Source organism: Cygnus atratus, chromosome 3 (genome assembly GCF_013377495.2).
Source record: "Cygnus atratus isolate AKBS03 ecotype Queensland, Australia chromosome 3, CAtr_DNAZoo_HiC_assembly, whole genome shotgun sequence".
Lineage (NCBI taxonomy): Eukaryota > Metazoa > Chordata > Aves > Anseriformes > Anatidae > Cygnus > Cygnus atratus.
Genome location: NC_066364.1, coordinates 4030094 through 4050828, shown reverse-complemented (window position 1 = coordinate 4050828; position 20735 = coordinate 4030094). Strand labels below are relative to the sequence as shown.

At 38.6% G+C, this 20735-nt stretch overlaps 1 protein-coding gene across 1 annotated transcript in view; it reads right to left on the bottom strand.

Moving 5' to 3' along the window:
- PKHD1 (PKHD1 ciliary IPT domain containing fibrocystin/polyductin) overlaps window positions 1-20735 on the bottom strand; it is a 254443-nt gene that overhangs the window by 70734 nt on the left and 162974 nt on the right. Inside the window, exons 51-57 of the mRNA XM_050709748.1 lie at window positions 20178-20315; window positions 11184-11297; window positions 9570-9657; window positions 6258-6412; window positions 4192-4344; window positions 2936-3814; window positions 1634-1796 (exon numbers count right to left, since the gene is read on the bottom strand). Of these exons, the coding sequence (XP_050565705.1) occupies window positions 1634-1796; window positions 2936-3814; window positions 4192-4344; window positions 6258-6412; window positions 9570-9657; window positions 11184-11297; window positions 20178-20315 (1690 nt within the window). The remainder of the gene's footprint in view (window positions 1-1633; window positions 1797-2935; window positions 3815-4191; window positions 4345-6257; window positions 6413-9569; window positions 9658-11183; window positions 11298-20177; window positions 20316-20735) is intronic.

Here is a 20735-nt window from a genome sequence, read left to right as displayed (position 1 = left end):
CACTACTTGAAAGAGGCAGAGAACAGAGAAAGTTCCTCTGATCCTGACAGCTAGTGCAATTCTTCAGCATCTCTCAGAAGATCCAGCATTTCAGCTGGCTAGGTCCACCAGTAGGAAAGTAAAGCACTTCATGCTCTTGCCATATTCCCTGATGTTTCTATTTCCTCTCTTGCTCTAAGGCAATGCTCACCTTCTTATCACCTTGACAGGAGATATTCATCAAGATATCCTGCCAGGGTGCTGTAGCAGAACAATGCAGCCACAGCCTGGATCCAGCACAGCAGTTGCAAAGGTGGACTAAATAAATGCATGCAGATAATGCATGAGGAGCACTGAGAGATGTAATCTCCCTCGGAGGTTTACCAGAGCCCTAAGAAAACATTCTGTAATCCACATGCATTCATCACGTTTGAAATCACCAGCTCTTGCAGTGGGCTGCGTATTCAGCAGCTCACTAATAGCATAATATTGTGGGATGGATACAAGAGTGAAACATAATGTGAGCTGACAAGCTGGACAGGTCTCAGAAATCTACACACAAACTAATGCCCAAAGCAAAAAGCAAAAATATAGAATAAAATAAAAATTCTAGCAGAAGGCTGGAGGGGCTCTAAACATAGCAGTGTGGGACACCTCCAATTATTTTTGACTGGCAAGTGGAGTCCATGCTGGATTTCTTTTTTTTTTTTTTTCCACTACTTCAAGGCTTTCTTGACATAGCCTCTATGTTGTGTTCACCCACTGTAATAAATAAATTGGCATGTGGTTTCCATTGGATGTGGTATGTTTGAACTGCTACAGCCATCAGTGACTTAAGGTTACAGATGAAGCTCTCTCCCTCCCTGCTCTGTGTTTCTCCACACACAGCTGATATTCTCCCTGGGCAGGAGCAGTTCTGGCAATCATTTGACATCTCACAGCCTGCCTGGTACTGATCAACATTTCTGATGTGATCTCGCAGGCAAAAATCAAGCTCTGCTTCCCCAGCCAAAAGGACATTCCCTATCTCAGGGTTTTTTGCTGAAGGTCCTGACATTTTCTGAAGCCTGAGGCTGAAAATTCAGAGATGCTCAGGACAGAGTTTTAAGAAATAGGATACATGAACCATGTTTTGCTAGACAAACATCAGTAAGAGAAGAAATCCAAGAGGATTGGTCTGGAGATGCACCTTGACAGAATCTGAACCTCAACTCTTCAAAAATTGCCCTTAACTAACAGTTACCTTTTTTTCTTTTCTTTCTTTTTCTTTTTTTCTTTTTTTTTTTTCTTTTGGATTTGAGTTTTTCTGCGCACATTTGTTTGACGTCTGAGCTTTTTCATTTTTGCCAGCCAGGAGCAATACAAGAGAAGAGACAGATACAAAGGATGGGACTGCTCTGAACCTAGACACTCAGTCTAAACTAATTGCTTAAACTTTCAGTAAGATAAATTTTATAATATAACATTATTTCATATTTTTATGTTATTATTTATAATATAAAATTATATAAAATTATAATTATATTTTTAAAGATAACATTAAGATAAATTAAGACAGCTGATAGAGAGGTGAAGATAGTCCCAGACTTACAGTTGATTTTTTTAATTTTTTTTTTCAGAAACCATTGAAAAAGGTTCTTAAAAAGCATATTACCTTGCTGGATGGAAGTAAAACTTGTCCTTCTCATTGACATGTAACATCCTCGATCTCTCCGCTGTGATAAGGGGCATGATACCTAAATGGTCAGCATTTGACATGATGCAGACATCCCTGTCTTCACTATAGCAGCTCTTTGTAAAACCAGTAAATGTGACATCTACCAGGGATTAAAAAAAGACCAAGGAAGAAAAAGTAGTGAGAAAAAATACAATAATTATATAGAGAAAAGCTCCATTCTGTGACCTTTCCTATGTGAAATCGCTGCCATATATACATGAAAATCATTTTTAATACAGATTATTTGCTTTAACCTAGACCTTCAGTTGGCTTTAGAGTACACTATACCTGAAGTTATATCTTAAATTAATATAAACCAAGACATGCACACGAAATGCAATCAAATATAAAGTGAGAAAGAAACACAAGACTGATTGATTGATTGTATTGGATTCAGTCAGAACCAGTCTAAAGATAAGCTGCCATGGATGGTTTATTCACTTGCCAGATTTTAATATAAGATGAGCTGTGGCTGGTGACACATGGTTGGCTATGGCACTGAGATCTTCTACAGCTACAAAATCCATGCTTTGCCACAAATTTTCTGTAAGACACTGGGAAAGTCTATTTGTCATTCTCTGCCTCCTTTATTCTTCAGTAAAAAGAGCACAATGCATTTTCTTCCAAAAGTGGGTAGCAGTAAGGGAAAAGGACATGACAATCAGGGAAGTATTTAGATTCCACCATGGCAGCCAGCTATCTAAGTTCTACTGTTATGCAAGTATTATTCTGGAAACAATAAATTTGAACCAAAGACATAGGACAGATAACTGGCAAATCTTTCTTTTGCAGTCTTTAAAAATTATGATTCCTTATGACAATAAGTCATGACTGTTTCTGTGTAGCTGCAGTCATCGTGTTCTATGCAAATTCTATAGGAAGTGTGCTATTCCTCAAACTTGGCATCTTTATTTAGCTAGAGATAACTGCTGTTCATAGAGATGCATCAAGTGGAAAAATAATTAGCACAGAAGAGGAGGTATGTCTGAGATAAAATAAACAAATTGGCACATAATTGCACTGTAGTAGATAAAGAAAGTGAAAAATACCAAGCAACACATATTTAACTCTATCCAACTGAAGAAGCATTCAGAAGGATTTCCCTACCATGTCCATGTCTAGGTCCAACATAATGTCCATGTCCAGCTAGGTGTGAAAGACTGAAGCTTCAGCCTTGGTAAAATGAAATTAATCAAGACAGTGACAGAATAGTCTGGCCAATATAAGTGGAAGACCAACCTTTCAGCTTCATGAGTCCCAGCACTTTTGGGCAATGAACAATTTTGTGCCATGGGTTTTCTGGCCTCTGGCTGGACATAGTGGTAAATGTAGGCCATAAAATCCCAACACGGCCTCTTCGGGGGTAGTATGGTGGTCGATCTCTGGAAGTTAGGTCAGCTGCCTGAGGCTTGATCCTGTCACTGATGCAGTCAAAAGTTGAGCTTGTTGCGACAATGAGAGAGTCTCTAAGTTCTAGGAATCTTTTCCCTGTGTGACACTGCTTGGCATAGAGACAATATAATACTGGCATGAGACCCACGGTGTTGTCCACCAGCACTACATTGTCCATAACGACACTGCTTCCAAGGTGGAACATCATACCATAGTCATAATTCTTGTAAGATAGAAAACCTGTGATTCTAGTGCAGGTCGGAAAACCATCTCCCCTGTACAGATGAATTCCATGGAGATTTGAATGGGCCACATTTTCACTGCAATACTCTCCATCTAGCAAACAGTCTTGGCCCCTGATATGGAAGCCAATCCGCTCAGATCCTGCCACAGCATTGCCATAGAGGGAGACACCAATGGCAAGGTTCGCCTTTATGCCAGCGACCCAGTTTAACAAGCCCTCTGGTTGCCTGCTCAGAATAACAAGGTTCCTGATGAGAGAATGGTTTTGCCCTTCCAAATCAATGCCAGGTCCAACTGTGTTGAACACCATGTTATCATGCAACAAGATCCAGTTGCTCATGACTGCTTTGATGCCACCTCCACAGCTACCATGAATGCTGGATGACACCACCGAGGACTGTTGGGATATGTTCCTGAATTCAATGGCAGAAAGCTGAGGAGGTCCAAAGTTCAAAAATTCAGTATTTGAGAGTTGAAGGACACCTGTAATGAGATAACTATAGTGAAATAGAAGCTTCCAGAACTACCTAAGAACTGCTTAAGAATAACACCTATTTAGACAGCACTCAGGCATGTAATAGCACGCAATCTTTGTCAGTGTATTGCCAGTACTGGCTATTTGTTTACAAATATGTAAAAAGTTATAGCAAAAAAAACAACCAATCAGAGAACAGCACCTCCAAATGTATTCCAAGGTTATTATGAAGTATTAGTATGCTCCTGTTTCATGAATGTCAGTCATACAGCCAGTTTGCTTAGACCTGTTGCAAAGTACATACTAATGGATACATCTGCTGTTAAACAGTCTTTTTCTTGGGCAGAACTGGTCTGTTTGATGAGGATAGGTAAATCGCTACTACCTTCAAACTCTCTCCCACTAGAATCCATAAAATGTCCCACCAGCATCCTCCCAGCGCAAGCCACATCAGACTTGATCTGTATGTTCCGTGTCAGGAGTCCAACTTCTGCCGCCAAACGGATGCGTCTACCGTCTTCTGTGTCATGGGAATGGCCTGGGGAGTTTCAAGCAACAAAATGTGATAAGTGTCTATCATACCTATAAACCAGTGCTTTGGGGAATATCCAGCCTGACAGCTTATGCACAGCATCTCTGCAGAATCTGCACTGACATTCAGGTGGGTTTTTCCTCCAGCACCATCTACGTGCATCAACACTAAAACAGAAAGGCCACCTGCCTATCAAATATTCACCATGCTCTTATATTTTACCAACATATTTTGTTTTTAGAAAAAGAAGGTGCTCAATCTTTTCCCTGCGGTGTGGAGATGCCAAATCAATGAACAGATTCACACTTCATTTTTAAAGCTATATGTGCAGGAGATATTCTTCAGTATAGATACACTACAGAGTTTATCTCCATGAATTCTTGTTAGAATCAGACCAATGACAGCATTAAAAAGCAATTTCCTACAGATATCTGGTTGCAGGTATTTTCTAAAACAAAGTCTTTCTAAATGAGTCCTTTGAGAGAGCCTATGCAGGTATCTAGCCTGGAATTCACCTTTGGTGACTTTCAGTATCTCCAGATTTAATTCAGTTATCCGAAATACTTTGATGTACAATGGAGAGAAAGAGGCAATTCTCAAGTGTAATTCATTATCTATTTTATACATCTGCTTAAATGGGAGAAGAAAATATAAACAAGCAGTATGTATTTTTCTGCTTTGACACATATCTTGTGTGAACATTTACTCTCACATCTACTTTTGCCTAGGTGAATCCCAGTATTTGTGTTGCTCTTAATTCTTCTATCACTCCCCTTTTTTTTTGGTTATGATGTCTAATAACTACAGCAGTACTCAATAATGCATGTAGTCGTTTCATCCCAGGATATATTTGATATATCTACCTTAGTGAAATAAATAAGCTAAGAATTGTCCTCTGGCCATGAGACCAACTGGCAAGTTTCCTCCCTCCCTCCATGAAAAGAAAGGTCATGCCCTAACTACTGAAAACAGGGCCTAGACATCTTTGAACTGCATTTTTTGCAAAAACGCAATTGTCATATGAAACTGCCATGGAGGCTACTGTCAAGTACAAATATGGATGATAGTAGAACACAGCACAGTCCCAAGTGATGCTTAATTTAATGGAGTAGCTGTAACCACTTAAAACACACAACATTTCTGAACCTTTTCATTGATCATACTTAATTCTCTGGCTACTAGCTCAAAGACTAAATTTAAAAATAACACCTTAAAAATCCTGGGTTTAAGGCCTCAGAATATGATCTGTTAATTTTAATTCTTTTATTTTTACTGCTTAGAGAGTAATAATTTTACCTTGTAGGCTAAAATAAAATTAAATAATTTATTAACAGTGCATCTCTTTTTCCAGTTAAGTATAGATCTCATATAATTTACACAGTGAGTAGAGCTATGATAAGTGAAGTAATAAAGGTATCTCTCTGTGATCATAATACACAGATTTTATATCTATTTATGTATTAGGTAACAAATACATTAGTTTCATGTCACAATCACATTTTTTACTTGAATCTCCAAGAATATTGTTTTGCAATATTAAAAAAGGCAATGTTGTGAATTTTTCAGTTTTTGACACACCACAAAAATAGTGTAAATAACTTAAAAAATATATATTTTTCCTCTAAACTTTTAGTTATTTTCTCTCTGTGTTAACTAGTTCTAACTAACACATGAAGCACCCGTAAGTTTTTCAAAAGTATTCAGCACTGGATTGTCTCTCTTTCAAGATGTTCTTGTTAGAATCAGATGTTCAGTGCACTTTTTACCATCAGTTTTGCAGTATCAAGACAGCAAGAAAAAAAGCATGCAGAGAAATAAATGAATATGTATCAATAAAGTAAAACTGATCTTGGTGAGATCTGAGACAGAAGGTCCATGCTTCAGAAGAAAACTCTCAAACAGAAAGACATGTTTCTTACCAATATGCCTGTGCAGAAGGCGTTCCTGGAGTGTTATGCTACGACCATTGACTTCTTTAAGCGTAACTACTTCAGCTTGATGAGCTTCATAGGACGAAGAGCTGATAACAATATCTCCACCAGGACTCCAGTCCACTTCATCGTCCACCAAAAGCCTGTAATGCCAAGATATTAAATCAATGTTATTGCATTATGAATTATGCTCACAGATTTCCTAAAAAATGAACAACAGTTTTGCCAAGGCAGATCTCAAAAAGAATCTGCAGGGTATGCTCTAGGAAAAATGCTTTAAGGCTTGCTGCATCCAAAAATGAATGCCTGGAATATGTAGAATGAAATTCATCCTGAAATGCTTGCTTTATACCACCGGTTAGCAAGGTATCCAGTATTGATACAGGGCTCAAGTATGTTTCCTACCAAATATGTGTCAGACCATTTTCAGTGACAGGGGTATCCTACTTGGTTTCCATCTACAAGTCTGAAAAAAAACCACATTTTTGTAGGTTCTATTTGCCAATGATATGTACATTTTGCACATATCCCAGGTCAGTCAGAATAGTACTAGACACCTGTATCTAGAAAACATATTTTTTTCTCCTAACTTTAAACAGATTATTTGCTCTCTGAATGCTGAAAGTCATCTCTGGACCTAGACACCAAAATTTAGGTGTCCATCTGTAGGTGTGTGCATGTGCACTACTAGCAGTTACGCTTCCACTGTAGTTGATAAAGACCTAATCAGTACAGCCAATAACAGGTGAAAGGTGATCCAGCTTTCTCTGTATTGGACACATAGAGCAGCATTTGATTGCCTAAACATGAGCTACCTGTTGCTAATTGAGCTGTCCCAAGCTTTCTAAGAACTAGGGTGGCAGACTTGACAGGACTTGCTCATGGAGCATTCCTGAAGGGACAGATGGAAGCCATGGAAGGGACTCAAAGGCATCTCAGATGAGCTCAAAGGTACCAGATGAGTCTTTAATAGAGAAAATAAAATCACTTAATGAAAGCAAAATTGATAATGATCTCTCTCTATATATATTTGATAAATACCCAAAGGGTACTATTATACAGTGACCAGTGCTGGCCAGGTGATGAGCTATACTCAGCTAATTGCTAATATAACAGACCACTGAAAGAATTCTGAGAATTTTGCATGACTCATCGTGCAGTCATATAGTGATAGAAGTATAGAGAGAAAGGAAAGTCCTAGTGGGATGTGATTAGCAAGCTACGTTGCCAAGTTTTCTTGATGTCTCTTCTCACAGTTATTTTCAAAGATGAGTAGGCGCAAGATGAGTACTTCCAGTTTTCTGCACCTGTGAACACTCAATAGAGAAGTCTTTTGTGCTTGGAGGTAGAATTGGACAGCTTCTGAAAGGACAGGAAAGTGTTAGTTTGACTTTGAGCTACGTATTTTTAAAGGATAAATTCACTGGAAAGGAGGAAGCAAAACAAAGCAGAGTAACAAGAATAGTGGCATATGTATAAAGTTTTTGACAGTTCACATGCAACACGTATTATGAGCTGAATCTTAAGTCCAGCCCCAGACATACAGTCCAATTCTAATTTAACTCTTCTGGACCCAAACTTAATTCTTGACTCTTGCATTTCAAACAAGTTTAATAAGAGGAATCAGTAAGCAAGAGAAAGTATGGTTTGTATGATACACTGTCAAAATGCTCATCTGCTGAAATATTAGTATAGCTTTTCACTGCAAGTGAAAAAAAGTATTTCTTTTTGAAAGCGTAAATACTTCCCTGACTCATGTGCTGACTCATATTGGAAAATATATGCAACAACTTCTCTCAGTCAATAGAAGAGCCACTTTCTTCAGCTATTCTAGGACTGACTTGCCTATTTCCTGTATCTAACCACATTAACTCTTAACTGGCTAATGGTATTAGTAGGTTCTGAAAAAATAAATAAATCTGTGGCCAAGATTTTTCATAATAAATAGCTTCCTCTCCTCTCCTCTCCTCTCCTCTCCTCTCCTCTCCTCTCCTCTCCTCTCCTCTCCTCTCCTCTCCTCTCCTCTCCTCTCCTCTCCTCTCCTCTCCTCTCCTCTCCTCTCCTCTCCTCTCTCCTCTCTTCTTCATTAAAGATTATTTCTTCATTAAATAATTAATTTTTAAACACTCAAGTCTGTGAGAGCTAACAACAAACAAATCCTGCTTCTGAGGTGTGTGCCCCATTGTCCATCCTTACAATGAGTTTAAACTAATTCCTTGCCTAAATGCCAATATTTCGCCTCTACCTAGGTGAGATCTCTTCCAATTAGTTTTTCTTAGGCCTAACTATTAGATTTTTTCTTTAAATATATGTATTTCAGTTTAAAATGAAGCATTTTGAAGAGTTACAGCAAAAGGTGATGAAAATTTCATGTAAGACAGAGTCCAGAATTAGAGCTCCAGAGAGAGAGGTACATGCCCATGCTACACGGGCTAACAGTGGTCAGGGCACTTACAGAAGAGATCCCTATACAGACGTTCACATATTCAGGTCAAAAGTTTGAACTTCAAGATGTAGCCAACCTAACAAGCAGCTGTGGTAACTCTACTTAACCTGCCTTAGGAGGTGGTTTTGACTAAGCCTTCAGACTGAAGTCATGGGTAAGTGCTCATGTAGTCTGCTGGAGGAGCTGTAAAAGGTTATGGAGGGGCAGCAACAGGGGAGAGAGAAGGTAGGAATTGAAACTATTTCTGCCAAGTGTTAAGTGAAAATGTGTCTATACCTTGAAAGTTTCACATCCCAGACAAATACCTTACTCTTCAGGCAGTGCAGGCAACCTTATGTTCTCTGAGCCAATTAATTATTTATACAGAAAAGATTGACTCTAATAGCAGAAATTAGGATGTTTGCTGCAGACACTACTTATTAAAGTACTGATCAAAGATGTTGAAGATCATGGTTCATACCCCATTTTTGCCTAATTCAGAGATGAAATTTGAATGTAGGTCTCAAACCAAAATGAACATCCTAATCACCAAGGTATCAGTCATTTTGGATTCTTCCAAAAAGAAAGAGAAAGGGAGAGGGAGGCAGGGAAGAAAGGAAGGAGAGAGAAAAGAAGGATGGAAAGACAGAAGGAAGCAAGGGAGGAAGGACAGAGGAAAGAAGAAAATCTTAGCTTCATTATTCTTTAGAACTGAATCTAAAAATAGTATAATTTTCTTGCATGATATAATATAGTTGTTCTTATACCTAGACATAAACAGTACCTGTCAGAAAGGAAAAGAGTAATATTAGTATAAGTCATTGGAATGGGAGCCCAAACTTTGTATTTGGAGTCATATTTGGGCAAAATACCACCTTTCATTGCCAGGAGCAACGTTACTTCCAAGATGTGTCCAAGACTTCCCAGGATAAGCACTATAAATTTGCACCTTTCCATAAACCCCTGAGAAAAACAGAAGCAGGAGAGCAAAAATTAGGGCAGAGAAAGTCTTGAGATGAACTGAATAATAAATATATTGATACCTCTCTATATATTAAAACATGTTTCTATATTTTATGAAAAGTGTAATAACAACACAACTTCCACTTGAAATAGAAAGTGAAGTATGAAAAATTCTGATATTATGCACTGAAATTTTTTGTTTCAATTCACAGTCCAATCAATTTAAAATTTGTTCTGCATCTCTAATTCTAACCCCTTTACTTCAGATGAGTTGTGCTTCAAGTGTTTGAAAGCCCCCATTTAATTGCTTGGGCTAATGTCCTGCTTGGACAACTTTTTCCATGACATGTTGTGTCACTGTAGTCCAAAAGAAGACTGTGGCCAGTATTGATAACCCAACTTGGATTATCTCACAAAGAAGATATTAAGAATAACTCCCATATCTTGCATTCAATATGGTTTAAGAGGAGAGGATGGGCAGTGAAGTCTTATTTGATCCATGATAGCATGCTAAACTGCAGCAATTTATCTATTGTCTGTTTTAGCCCCTCCAATGATGCCCTAAAATGATAAAAAGTCAAATTGTTAGCAACAGTTAGGCTTCATCTTTTAAGTAATTTAGAGCTAAGAAAAAACACCCTCAGAATCCATTTCCTCTGTCAATGAAGTTTCTGTGTTGCCTTCCAAACATTTCACTTAGTTATTTACTAGAAGTTTGTAATTTCCTGAAGTGAAACAGTTTCTCAGTGTTGCTATCATACACAAATTGTGGTGTTTGATTGTTTGTTTTCCCCTGAATTGCTGTAATATTCTACAAATCTAGATCCTGTCAATTTCTGTTGACAGCTAAGTCTTGCAATACTTTAGTATTGTTTAAAATATGTAAAACAGAAAAAATAACTTTTCTTTAACTCTCATCATCTGAGGAGATCTAAAATTTAAACATGAACCTTCTTCTGTCAATCCTATGGATCCAAATGTTTAGAATTATTTAAATGTGTGTATTTAGATCCAGCCAGTAGCTCTTGGATGTAATTCATCTCACTTAAGTCATGAATTTAAAAATAAACAACGTGAGTTTACACTTATCAGCCTAGGCTGAAAACTTTCAGGGTAATTTGTTTTATTCTAAGAGAGATCAAAGATAAGTGAGACAAAACACCATCTTCCAGCACACACTTCTCTCCACTCTGTAAGGTCATTTTAATTTGTTGACAACTACCCTTTACAAATCTAAAACCTCAAACCTGACAACTGACAGGTCAAGACCAAATCCTCATGCATATGTATGACTGCTTTTAAGTCCTCTCTCCTTTCTCATATAAATACCTCAGAACCTGACATCTTGTTGCTTATTTGCCTAAACAAAATCTCCACAGAAACTCCAGGAATGGGCTTAGTAAAAGTTAACAGGTTTAGCTCAAAAAATGCGTATCTTTCTTAGATGTTTTTTTCTGCAGAAAAAATTATACCAAACTATTGCCTAAGATTGGTATCCCATAAAAAATTAAACCCGTGTCTCATACCAATACTCCCTGGATGGACATTTATTTCCTCCAGACGATCACAGTAAATCCCTTCAGATGCCCGAAGAAGGATCAGTAGCTTTAATTCGCGTTCTAGAGGATGTTGAAAATAACCTGAAATAAAGAGAAAACAGCAACAACTGACACAGAGGTATTGGTGGTATCTGTGATGCTGAAATGGCCCTCCCTCTTACCTCATGGAAACGGTCCCCATGCACTTTGCTCCATGCCATAGGTCCCTCTTGAAGCTGAGTTGAATACTCTGAATGCCAGCAGTGGCTCAGTATGGAAGTATTTCACCCACCCCTTAACTTAGCTCCAGGCTCTCCTTGGAGTCAACAGAGAGAAAGAAAAGTTCCTTCATTCAGTGACTCACACACATCTTATACGGCCTGCCTTGCCCCCTGGAAGTGACCGCCTCTCCATTGACTTTGAAGGTAGCCTAGAGAGACTGCTCCAAACTCAGACATTTCAGTTAAGTGCCTAAATTAGGAGGGAAGGGGGATGTGCCCTAAATCCAAATTTAGAGTCCCAGAAGGGTTTGCCCAACGTCATTCAACGAGTGTGTAAAATGACAGGAGGTTCTCATTCATTCTGCTAATCACTGAACAAGCATTTCCTTTCTCCAACCATCTTTGCCTTTCTGCTCAGTTACATTTTCACCTGTTCCCAGATAACTGTTCCCATTCTGCTGCCAGGATGGGTAAAACAGTCTTTCAAACCAATAAAAGATTTTACTAGAGCACGGGAAAAGAAAATGCCCAAGAAGTTTTGGTGTGTGTGATGTTGCTCTTATCTTGTGATAAGTCTGTACAGTAAACTGTATTCCAACTGTGACTTCATTTATTTCACCAAGGGTAGTTTACAGTTTCAGAAGAAAATGGCCCAGCACTAAACAGATACTAGTGAGGAAAGTAGGACAGTTTTTGCCCTGGAGAAATGTATGCAGAGTCCAGTAAAAGAGTTCAGCATTCCTTTAAAATTAGAGATTAAATCAATTATGCAACAGAAAACTGCAGCAGATGTAGAACTAAAAAATATATACATATCTGTACAAAATTAGCTGGCCTGTCATGTTCTTTTAATATTTAAAAATTACTAGTTTGGAAAAGAGAGCTGATTTTATATCCTAGAGAAATATTCCTCTTTAAGAGCATTTTTAGTTAAGTGAAATCAAGAAATAAATTCATTGTTCCCCACCACTGTCTGACCAATATCTGGGGGTATTTAAATTCTCTGTACAGCTTTTAAATGGATAAAAGACCAAGAGTACAAGATTTGCATGCTCCCCATCTAATACATCTCATACCAGTGAGTTCATTTTTTCTATGGGGACATGGAGGGAATTCAATCTTACAGCATCCATCACCCATTTTTGGCTTTCTGGCTTTGATTTCTTGCTTAAACTCCCATAACCAAATACTAGTTTCAGAAAAGAAAACTTAGCGACAAGCACATTTACCACTGATGCACTAGGTTAAACAAACATCCAGCTAGAACTGCAGAAGAATTACGTTGACATTTGTGTCTATTTTTGTACTCAGAGTGATTGTTTTCCTGCTTCACCCTCACAGCAAGTTGTGATTTAAAATACTAAGCCTGAAGATATCTTCCCCAGTCCTCAGGTCAACCTTACCCCCTGGGATGAAGTGATCAGCTACACCAATGACCCAAAAAAGACTCAACAAAAATATTTAGAGAACTTTATATTGAAGTTACAAAGTTATTCACAAATACCTTTTCCTATGACAATGATGTCCCTTAAAACTGGGGGATTATTATTATCATCATGAATTACTATTCATGTTATTATTGGTGTTATTATTTTACTGCTGGTTACAAAGCCTTTAATATTTCTTCTACTTAAGTCAATTTAAAAAAAGCTGTGTGATACATCCAACTCAGCTCAATTTTAAAACAATTTTTAAGTAGGCTTCCAGGCTTAACAGTCACAGAGATTTGTTTGGAAATGTGAATTCTAAATTCTTGGCTTGGAAATTATGACTCCTTAAAAAGAGATACATGTACACTTAGCAAAAATTTGTGATTTTTTAATCCTAAAAAGCATGGCATTTTATAGAATGTTACCCTTGTTAAAATCTCTCTTTCTCAAATCAGAGTGAGAAACAAAGCAGCTAACATAAAACTATTCATAATAGCTCATTACCATATTAAACCTTAGAAAAGAATTCCCAATAGGAGAAGAAAATATTCATAGAAATTTTCCATTGCCTGGAAACTGAAAATAGTGTATCACACAAAAGACCACAGGAGATATCTATGATTAGAAAAAACAGACTTGTTTTAAGTAAATTTAGAACAAAAATAATCCTAATACTTATTTCCATTAATTGTTCAATTGTTTTAAGTCAGTGAATTTAAGAACTTGCATACAAGTGCTGTAAAAGAGCTCAGAAACTCGTTGAACTACTAAAATGGATTTTTCAGTAAGTTTGGATCACTCATGATGTCTCAAAGAACTTGAAGGAACCTAATATTGTGCCATTATTCCGAACAAAGATAAAAGAACCCCAGGTAATTACAGCCCTGTCAACTCAACACTGATTCTAGAGGAAAAATAAAAAAAAATGGAAAGTCCAACTCCGAACACAATTAATAAATCATTAAAGGTGGATGATATAATTAATGCCAATCAACATGGTTTTATAGAAAATAGGTCCTGTGAAACTTCCTTGTTATCACATTCTAATGAAATTACAGGTTGACTCGATAAGATAATAGTTTTGATATGACATAATCGGCTTCTCCAAGGCATTTGACTTAGTAGCACAAGACTTTCTGATTAACAACCTACACAGGTATGACAAGAACATGGCATGTTAATTTCCAGTCTGACTGATAGTCTGGCTGTAACTCCAGAAGGTCAGTCTTGCAAGCCCTGCGGTACATGACGTTTTATCAATGACCTAAACATGTCTCAAAATATTGAAAGATAAATTGCCACAAATGGATAAAAAGATAAAGAGAAGGGCCAGCCAATACAGAAATAATCTGGAAGTGAAGAATATAGGGGAGAAAGTGAAGAATGTTCAAAATATAATAAAATGGGTCTTGAAAAGGTAATGATATCTATGTAAATGAATGAAGAGTGAAAGAAAACTAGGGAAAATAAAGATAATTCAAAAAAATGAGTAAGGTCAGAGAGATGTACTTTAGCTTAATCTAAGTATAGTCCAAAAGAATGGCTCATGAAAATGAAGATATGGAAATGGTAGCTACCTCAGCTTACTCAAAGGAAAATCCAAAACAGATAATACACAATAGCTATTGGACCAGATAACTTTCATTACCATATGAAATAACTGTCATATGAAATCACAGCCTTTGTAATAAGCAGTTTTGGTAAAACTACCAAGTTGCTATAAACAAAGGACTCACCATCTCTGCTGCACACATGTGAAAGATCTGGGTTTAAGTGCCTGTCTTTGAACTCTGGATGTGAAAACTTCAAGTCACTTGTCCCACTTTATTGTGATGAACAAGCCTTCCATAAAATTACATCAAACTCTCAAATTACCCATCCTGCACATGAGACGCACAGCAATGGATCCCATTTCATATTCCTACTACAAGTAGGTTTACCAATTTGATGAACAGCCTGGTTCATCATAAGGTGAGAAGATAAAGCATAGCTGGCAGAGACGTAGGAAACAGGTAATTGTGACCAGCTGCTGCCAGAAGTGTCTGGTGAGATGTGCAGAAAAGGTTAGGAGGGAATAACGTCTGCATGTGCTGAAAGCTGTTCTCAGACACGCATCTTTTTGCAGCTGGGTTACTTGGAATTTGAAGGATTTGCTCATCTGTTGATTTGACACGTATGTGTCAGCCTGGGCAGAGCTCCTGAGCAGCAGTTTGTTCACTCCATATACCTGAGGCACTTCAATGCAAGACAGAAGTCAATCTGTTGGTGCATAGGAGCTGAGCTGTCTTCTCAGAGGTAGTCAGTCATTGCAACAGTTTGCCCTGGGAGGTGGTGGAGTCACCGTCCCTGGGGGTGTTCAAGGAAAGGTTGGACGTGGTGCTTACAGATGTGGTTTAGTGGGTGACATTAGTGGTAGGGGGATGGTTGGACCAGTTCATCTTGGAGGGCTTTTCTAACCTTAATGAGTCACTGCACAGTTGCTGTGTGCCTTCACTGTCTCTCTGATGTCTGATGTCACATTAAATGGCCTCACTGCAGGTGTGTGAACTTCTGTGAGGGGTTTCTAAACTGAGGTTCTTCAAGCGAGTATTGGCAATACACAGTGCAAAAATAAACACGTGACAATCCCATGTATAAGAAGTAACTTACACTGCTGATAAAGTCACCACAGTTTATATACTTTCCTGAAGAAGTGTGAAGCCCTGCTGCCTGGACTGAGACACAGTTCTGTTAGCACAACCTCTGGAGAATGTTAAAACCCACTATACGAAAACAGGAAAAAAAATATTAATAATTATTATTATATTAATAATTAAGGGAGAACAGAGGGCTGTATTTTTTCTACCCAGATTTTCACTTATTCTGGACTGCAGTCTGGATCTAGTTTTCTGTTGGGTTTCAAAAGCATTTTCCAATGTTTTCATATTTCACTTTGATTCCAGATGTTCTTCCTGACAGTTTTTGGTGCGTTTCTTTTTTTTCTTCTTTTTTCCATAGCAAATCCTATTCATCTCTTTCTTAGAATAGTGGGTGTTTCCCCCCTTCTAACCTTTCTTTTATTTACAATACAACACTCTACAACAGCTGTTGCGTGTAAGAACAAGGAAGTCTCTGAGATAAGATTCCCTCCCTTCCATTGGTAAATAGACTTTGATAAGTATCTTGCCGTGACCACCTCCAGTATAAGCTCTGTATTTTCTGAATCCGAAACCTCTTGGACTCTTACCTGTTTAGCTATTTTGAAAATTGTGGTGTGTAGTCACCAGAAAGTAGGAAGGGTTTTTACTCATGGTCAGTGCATAGCTAGTCACATAGTGTTGGTTATCTTTCCCCATCTGTTCCTTCAGGTGTCCAGGCTACAGCCTGCAAAGCAGCTGTAAACAGGGAGGCATCACACTGTTGCCTCTTATAGATGATGCTTCCAAACAAAAGAAAGAGATAAGAGACAGACAGATGTGGAGCTGGAGAGCTGGAGCCAGCAGCAAGAAGTGAGAGATGTTTGTCCAAGGAATGTGAGACACGTAGGATGAGATTCAGCTGCCTAGATATGGATGCTTAATGCCATCTGAGAGCCCTAGCCCCCTCCAAATCCACTACGTGAGAATGACAGATATGATCAATGAGAGAACAGTGCCTTTTCAAGCAGAAGCTGGAAGCCAGCTTCACTTGTGTGCCCTAAGTGATCCAAAGTCTCCATATTTAGGCAACTGAACGATGTTCTCAGGGAGATTCATATAACTGCATTTTAGTTTCTTCATGTAGGTGAATCCTGGTTCTCTAGGTATCTGAGATCAGACAATCCAGCTTAGACTGTAATTTGTTCTAGTTCATTGTATCAGGCAGTCCAACTGGAACACCCAGCTCACATCCTGAAGTCCACATGCAACACCTAAATGTTAGTGCCCTAAGCACGTAAAACAAATTCCTTCCCTAGATGATACTATCAGTTTGAAGAAACGAATGGCTTGGAAAGGGCAAAGACCAAACAGATGGAAGCTGAGAATTGAAGGAGATCAGATGGTGCAAGGAACTTTTCAAAACCCTTCTGTTATCTGGGATGAAAAAGTGACTACAAGATGGGACTCCAAGCTCGCAACTAAAGAATATGGGACTCAAACAACTAAGGTATTAGAGAACTCGGAGGAATTCTGTGGCAAGACTCATTTGTGCCTCAGTTGTCATTATGAGGCTGAGCATTAATCATCGTTAGCACATGGTCATCTCATGAAGCACAGGGATTTACTCTTTGGGAATTAAGTTTTTGGGTTCTTACTAGTTCTAAAAAAAAATAAAAACAAATAAATAAATAAAAAAGTGGAGTGAATCTTTTGGAGTTCTTGTTCCACAAGCTCGATAAGAAACATCAGAAATGTCTGGGGTTTCATCTCCAGACAATCAAGCCATGAGCTAATGATGACCTTAGGCTTCTTGCTTCAAATGACTGACAAGACTGACAAGCAGCCATCACAAAATACCAAAAAAAAAAAAAAAAAAGAAAAAAAGGAATGTGACATGTTGAGACTGAAAAGAGAAATCCTACCTGGATAATTACTTAGCAGGTTCTACTGTAAAAAGCAAAAATAGCCTGCCAGCACTGCCAGCAAAGAATGGCTGAGTGTAGCCAAGACCAGGATGAGTCTTGTGCAATTTGTGCAAAAGGAACTTCAGCATTTTCTGCAAACTTATCAGGAGCTGAGGGCTTTGTTCAGCAGTGGAAGAGAGCACTTTCCCTGCATACTGTCCGTGATTTTTTGCTGACATGGGTTGAAATTAATACAACCATCTTAGCACAGATTCATAAAAGAACCTCTGGGATGTTGAGCTCAGCATTTCCTTTCTTCTTCTGACACTGGTGTGCTGAGGATATTTAGCAAATCACTTAATCTCTCTGCACCTCAATCCCTCCTGCTATAAACTAGAAAAAATATCTAATTGTTTTAAGGAATGGCAATGCAGGAAGGTATAAATAAATGTTGCTTCTAAAATGTAATTGCAAATATCACCATCAGATCAACCTGGGTCTAACAACGCTGAAGGACCAGGATCACCCAGAAAAAATACGTTGTGGATAGACCCAAACATTTCTTCTGAGTTGTCTGAGGGCTCTGACAGAGGTTTTGCAATCCTTTTCAGAGCATTATGAAGACTCATGTCTCCCTGTGATTCTCTTGATCATAATTCACACTGACCACAGATTATGCCATATGTTGAAGAAGTGATGACAGACCCTCCAAGATCAAAGGTGTCCCAACAGTTTTGATCTCCCAGCTTTGACTGTATTTTCTCATCCCAGTTTCACTGCAAATAACTGTTTAAATAAAATTAATTAGGATCTGGTTGATGCTTCAAAAACCCAATTTTTATACTGATTTTTTTCTTTGTTATGTATTTCTGATGTCAGTGAGTTCCCATGTGCTTGTAGTCATGTTTTAACCATCTGACTTCTTTCTTTTTACCTGAAAATAAGATGCCAAGTGCTCTTAAGGGTACCAAAGTAAAAGCAAAGATTTGTTTCTGGAACTTATCAACATTCTCTAGCTGTTCAGGTGAACAAAATACTCAAGCTCTGCCAGAAAGTCTTTGTTTGGCCCAGGCCACTGGATTTGCAACAATGACATGTGATCAAAGACTGCTATGCTGAAAACAGGGCACGGAGGTGTTACACAACAGAGAAGACCTGGGGATTTGGATCACATGATGTCAACCTCAGATCCTGCTCAGGCAATGTTGAATGTTGATGTCCACATCTATTAAATCTGTTTACTAAACTGTCTCATTATCTATTTTGTGTCAGGATTTCTTTAGGGTGTGGTAGAATTGGACAGATGGGCTTCAGAACCTTCCTTCAGGCATGGAACAGTCAGGATTGGACAGATGGGCTCCAAGAAGCTACCTTTAGGCCTTGAACACATGGGAAGAGAGAGAGGAAGGGAAAAAAAATGTTCACTCCCAGTCTCATAGGCAGACATAGAGGCCAATATAAAATGTGGGAAACTTGCAGAGTTTCTACGCACCTATCATCTTCACAGCTCAAACTAGAGCAAGGGTTTCTCTCCAGAAGATGCTGGACCACGATTCAACAGCTGCAAATACCTGTTTGGCTTTTAATATCATGACTACTCACAAATATGCTGGAGGGGAGTTCAGGCAGCAAAGTGCCTCAATGTTTTTTAATAAGTGTTTTTAGCAGTGAACACATGCTTTTTCTTAAAACCAATAAGAAACCACATTTAAACTACAAAAGAGTGTAAGTAAGAAATGACTGAGACTCTTTTAAGTGTATAGATATATTAACCTCGCAGATTAAGCTTTCAAACCTTTTTTTTTTCTTCTTTTTTTTTCCGAAGGAAAACATATGCCAGCAAAATAACTCTTTTGGCCAGTGCTGTATTAACTAAACAGTCCCTTGAGATTAACAACAAACAAATATTGGAGCTAGCTTCCTTGGGGTGATTACACAAACAAATTCTCCTTTTAAAGTTCATGAAACCAATCTTGAGAAAGGTCAGACAGTGATCAACAATGTGATCCCAGCGTCCTAAGGATTCCTGTAAGTAAATACAATGCCTGGCTTTAGGAACCTCAATATTTAAAGGGAATTATATGAGTAATTACTTCTGTGCAGAAAAACACTGACCTGTCCACTCCAAATAATGTGGAACAGCCCCAGTGATACTGGGGACACTGAAAGCACTAGAAGTAGGGGCAGGGTAGCACCTCCCTGAAGTCCTGGTACTCACCTGTACAGTGGGATGAGAGGAACAAATGCTCTGAGTCCAGATGTGCCAAATTTACACCACACTGGAATTTCCAGGCACTTGGGGGATTTTCCATCATTTTGTCTGCATTAGCTTTAAATACCTTTGTGCCACCAATTGGCCTCGCTACTTCCCACAGTCACAGGGCACTGCTTGTACACTGAATAAGGTAGATCCTGCCCTGAAGAATTACTGTCTTACAAAGCAGCCCCATGTGAAGCAGGGAGGACTTTTACATATACCAGATGAAATTTCAGCCAGCACCTCCTCCATGAAAGCAGGAGGAGTTTTGACTTCAGTGGAGCGAGGACTGCAGTAGTTGCAATATGTTATTAAATGAACAGGTAATTAGCTCCAGCAGATAATCATTGTGTGGTTAATGTGGATTCTGAGTGTCCACATTGCAGGCACCCAGGTAGTTGTGCTGCATTAGGATGGCAGCATGTTTCTATAGCATAACACAGTGTTCCTTCCTTCTTTCTTTGTCTATTGCTTCTTTCTATTGTCTATTTCTTGCTCTCTTTGAGAGCAAAAATAAACCCCAGGCGTCCAGAAGACAGGCTGCTCACTTACCCACTTTCAGCGTACCTCCCACCACCACGATACAAGCTGCACTCAGGACATTGCTGGCGTTGGTGGGGAACTCGAGAGTCCCCAGGATGTAGAGACTTCTCAGAGGGGGAAGATCTGTGTCCACCAGGATGGTTCGGTCTGAGAAACAAAGCAGACAATTATTTAGAACAATGACATGGAGATGGAGAAGTTTGAAAGGTTTGTTGTGCTTGAGTTTAGCTTTCTTTAAATCTTTTTTCTTTTTGTGTGTGTGTGTGTGTAGAACTACTGGAGCAGGGCTCGGATATTTGTGCAGCATCCACAGCCAGAGCTTCATCTACAGCTGAGGCTCTGTGGCATGACTGTAATCTTATAAATGAATGATAACATAATATTTATAATGATATTGTTGCATGCTTAAGTCTCATCAAATGTCACTTGAACATTAAGAATGAATATAAAAGGCAGCAAGTTGGAGACATGCCATTCTCACTGGGTGAGCCTTGCACTGTTTATGAAAATAAACCTTGATCACCTAATACAATGAAAGAGGAATAAGTTAAGCTGTCCAGACAGTAT